This window comes from Antrostomus carolinensis, unplaced genomic scaffold (assembly GCF_000700745.2).
Source record: "Antrostomus carolinensis isolate BGI_N321 unplaced genomic scaffold, ASM70074v2 scaffold33837, whole genome shotgun sequence".
Lineage (NCBI taxonomy): Eukaryota > Metazoa > Chordata > Aves > Caprimulgiformes > Caprimulgidae > Antrostomus > Antrostomus carolinensis.
Window position 1 is genome coordinate 8,827 of NW_010330060.1, and position 4,849 is coordinate 13,675.

The following is a 4,849-nucleotide window of genomic DNA, read 5'->3' on the forward strand; positions in this document are numbered from 1 at the left end:
CCTGGCTGACAACGGAACTTAAGCAATCCTTGGCTGCTGTATGGAGAGCATAGCCATGGTCCAACTAAGGAAAGAAAAAGACAAACAGACAACAAACTTCTCAGCAAAGATTACCAGTAAAAAATCCAGGTAGTACTTCACTTTGTACTCTCATTGCATGCACATTACGATCAAGACAAGGTGGCACACAATACAGAATAGAATTCTCTGCAATTAGAATAAAAATTCATCATCAGAATGTAAATTCATAATGAAAAAAAAAACTCCCACATTTCACATTCAGACACCTGCTTTCAAAGCATTTCCATTCACTTAAGTCATCTACCACCTTAAGACACTGAGAGAGCCAAGCCCTGTACCTGGAAGAGTTACCTCTTTCAAGATTGCTTAAGAGCACAAGTACAGCCTTCAAGGTATTATTGCTGGGAAGAAGTTCCCACAATGTTTCTGCCTACACTGATGAACAGTAGCTAGAACCTTGAAAATTCCAGCTGTCTAGTAATCCATAATCGCCTCAATTATTGAGGGATTAGTGCACTGCTGCCCACTATTTGATATTTATAATTACATTCCCTGCACTGATTTTCCTAACTGTGTCCCTGCATACAGACTCTTTCATTAGAATACAGACGTGGCTGAGAAACTGAAACAGCCAGCTAAGCTGATTAATTCTTTTTTCCACAGACAGACCGCTGAAGCATGCCTGTAAAGCCTGGCCAAAATAGGCAAGAAAGTGAGTAGTAGAAGGACAAGCATTTTATTATGTTACGGTGAAAGAAAATATGAGCATTTGTCAATGAATAAAAAAAGCATTTAATACCAACAGAGGCTGTGACCAAAGCAAGCAAAACTGAGCGCCGCCCTCCGTATTACTGATTGGAACAGTTGCAGGCTCCACTCTAAACAGAGCAAGTAGTTTCCTATTTTGTCTGTCTGCAGAAATGAGAGTACCATAAACTCCAGTTTAGAGACAGGAACAGCTGTTTCAGTTCTCCGTGGCATGATGCAATTCTGCTGTCATCTGAGTTTTCCTCAGGGGGTCATTTGAAAGCTACAAGGGCTCAGAAGAAAGCGTAATGTCGGATTACCCCACATCCCCTGTTAAACACACAATGGACTCCTGAGTCAGCATTTCAGCACTCTTCTTTTAGGGAAGTAATTAAACCTGTCTGTAAGGAACACCAGATACCTAGAGAAGGAACTACTGCAATGTAAATATAGAAGATCGCTACACATTCACTTTTGTCATCACATTTTAACACCACCACCTCTTGTTCCCGCAATGTTCTTTTCCTCCTCCAATCCAAGCGATCAATGAGGATGTCCTATTTGCCTCTGTTTAGTTTTAAGTCCACAGAAGTGACTTAATTTACAGCCTAGAGCAAGGCACTGAGATGCTAATTTAATACATGAATAACTAGAGCAAGGAACTATTGTCACCTATTCACCTAGAAAATGTCAGCCTGAGGTCATTTCTAGCCTGGACTCACAGTCCCTCTCATTTTCTTTGAACATCCCACATTCCCTCCTCCTCAAATCTCAAGTGAAGGTCTTGGAGCTGTGAGCTTTGCTCACTTAAAAGAAAAGGCAAGCTTACTGCTCTGTGAACATCCCTTCTCTGGAGTACCATACAAATCCTCATCCCTGACCCGGGTAACAGTGAATGAGAATTAAGCAAGGATTAACTTCTTGCTCCGATCACATTCAGTTTTTATGCGTGTCTAGACTCAGCTCAAGACTTTTGTTGAATGATATTTAGTCAAACCAATATTAGCAATGCCACATTTTTAAAAGCACAGTCTAAGAAGATCAGCAGGAGTTGGATTCTCTGTGGTACAAAAGCCACTTCCTAATACGTTCTCTGAAGGGAGCAGAAGACAGCAGAATAAGACAGGATGCAAGTGTGAGAGGGTATGTATGTCCTGAAGTCCAGTCCTCCATTCATGCAGGCAAGTACACAGAGTTTCTGTTTTTCCATCAACACAACATATCTCATCTTTAAATTACTACGTCTCTTTCCTGGAAGGATACAGCTTTAGAACATCACTTCTCTGAGCCTTAGCATGATATCTTCCTCAAAATCACCACCTAGCCTTGTCGTGCTTTGGAACGTTTCCTCTGTGGACTGTTGCTTTCACAGAGCTGTAGAAGCAACTTCTAAGTACCTGGAGACATGAAGACCTTTCTATCTCTTGGAAGTGCTACAAAATCAAGACAAGCTCCTAGAGCAGTAAATACAATGCTACTCAGGGTTACCCTGATTTGAGAGACACAAATTTGCATTTTATGACTTACCTATGTGTTTCTGTTTACAAAATTAATGCACGAGTGCATCTTCATTTTTAACAGGCTACAGGAATACCTTTGAGTGACCTAGAATACCACTGCTAACACATTACATATTCTGATTTTATAGTAGCAACATGCCATTTGGTCCCTCCCCCTGAATGGAGGACAGTGACTTATCACCTTCACACAGAATGCCAGAAACACATACACACACCTTTCTGGCTCACTGGAGAGCTCTGTGTGGTAAATCCTACCATGCATGTAAAGTTCTCACACTTTCACATCATCTTTTAACACAGTTTACGCTTGTAGCGTAGAGTGGATTTTATAGCAAGTTTCAATCTGCCAAAGGACAGAGTAATCTAACTCAGATCCCTGAAATGGCAGCAAACTGTCACGTGGTACATGGAGATTAATCACAAAGTCATGTGCCATAAGGTGGAGCTGTTCCTACATGATTCCACATATCTTGGGCTCTAGAAAAGACTGTTTATTTCATAAAGGCTGCCATCATAAGTACCGTACTGTACAGCCAGAATCTCGTCTCTGGAAACAAGTAGTTATTCAGCCACCTTCTTTAATGGCTGCACATCACCAGGTACTAGTGAAAAAGCATTTAAAAGACAACAGCAAACAAAACCACTGAGATTCCTTACCATTAGGATGTTATTCCAGATATGCAACACTAATTCATTATGCTGTTTATAATATACAGAAGCTTTACCAATAACACAGTGCTGATTTGCTGTTGTGGCAGAGCTAATATTATTACACCCACACAAAGCACCTTCAGCAAAATTTAAGCCACCTTTGGCAAAATTATCTTCCCAGCAGCAACAGAGGATTTGTGAAAGGCTGGCGGTTCTGTTCTGTGCAAAGAGCTTCTTCCTTTGTACTTCCCAGCAGTGCAGAGCACGTAGATTCTCCGTTTTCTGAGAAACACTTGAACTGAAGATGTGGAATTTCAACATTCTGGACATTTCAGAATGCTAAACTTTAGTCTTCTGACAAGTGTCCTATTTAAGCCAACTATCCAGGTTTGCTTGCATGTCCTCTCTCTCCAGCCAACAGAGAGAAATGTAGGGGTAACACACACAACCGATCTCTCTTTCCTTTGCCCCTAAAGGGAGTTTACACAACCAGCTTATAGAAGACACCAAGTTTTTAGATGACAAATGCAAAAATAAGCTCACTTTTCACAGTTGTAAATTCTCATTGCAGGTCACAGGACAGCTGAAATATTGGAAGTAGCATCATGCTGTTCCAGGACTTACCTTTAAAGGATAGCAGACAAGTCCTTTCAGACTTCTCAGCATTTTTCTGCAGAGACAGAAGTGGATTTTTTAGGGTTTTTATTATGTTTAATATATCTTATGCTGGGAGAGAATAATTCCTGACCAAATTGCTTAAAGTCTAGGCACAAATAACTCAGACAAACTGTCAGAATGCTCTGCAGCCATACAGTTGACTCCTGGTAAGAAGCATCACTTTCCTGGTAAAAAAAAAATATTCTGTTAATTATGTTGCCTTTTTTCAGAGAGACATTTACAAAAAAACCTACTTTATATTTCATTCATCTAGTGAGGAGGAGAGATTCTTTTCTTAGGGAAGGGCATCTATTATGAGTGCAGCTGTTAGGAGATGTAAGAGCAAGGTCTATAGAGTGATTATTTTGAAGAAACTGGAAAAATGCAGAAACTGAAGGTGCTTCTGTGTTTCTGTCTTCATTCTAATCATATTTTAGAATCTACTGCTCAGCTGTCTTCGATTACAGCAGGAGAAACAACCCAAAAGAAAACACCTAAGCAATTCTGATGCATAAATAGAGGCAAAAAGGTAAGTTAGTTAAACCTGTCCTCTCTGCTGGCATTCAAAGCCTCGATACCACTTTCTTAAAAGAAAGTAATTACAACACCTAACAAAGATACTTTAAGAATTGTTGGTTGCAGTAAGTTACACAAAGCAAGATAATTACCTTGTAATTCCTTAGGAGGAACAGCTGTCTTGGTGGAATCGGTGGTTAACTGCAGTGTTAATGCTAAGCAAGACAAAGATGATTTACCTGTGTAGAATGGCATTTACAACTGTTACTGCATACAATGAGAAAATAACTCCACACTGAAGGACATTAATTTTGTATAGACGCTTCCCATTCTTCCATATAACAATCACTGCACAATACATATTTGAAAAACAAGCTCCAGTTTTGCTATTCCAAGGATAAGTGAAGGTAACAGCGGGTGGAGGCTGTTGTAGTCACTTTTACTTTGCCATGCTAACCTGTACAGTAGAAATGGAAGGAGAAACCCAGCTCCACATGAAGATGTATCCCATGTGTTTCAAGTCACAGGTTTAACAGTAACAAAAGCAGGGACGGGAAAGCTCTTTTCTCAAACACAACTAGTAAAATTAAGGAGTCACAAGAACCTCAAGATTTCTGTTTATTTTGGGCACCCTCAACATTGCAGCAAATTCTTGAATGACTACTTTAACACAAGTCGTAAGGGCTCTTCTCTGTGGTTTGCCTATCTGTGGGAGTGGAGCTTTATCATAGAATCCC

General features: G+C 40.1%; 1 protein-coding gene across 1 annotated transcript in view; it reads right to left on the reverse strand.

Moving 5' to 3' along the window:
• Window positions 1-3,605, reverse strand: part of DAP3 (death associated protein 3) — a gene marked incomplete at its 3' end in the record, with an annotated part of 12,387 nt that extends 8,782 nt beyond the window's left edge. Inside the window, 3 exon segments of the mRNA XM_010172816.1 lie at window position 1; window positions 3-64; window positions 3,564-3,605. The exon segment at window position 1 is cut by the window's left edge and continues 48 nt beyond it. Coding sequence (XP_010171118.1) covers window position 1; window positions 3-64; window positions 3,564-3,605 — 105 coding nt within the window.
• Window positions 3,606-4,849: the final 1,244 nt, after the last annotated feature.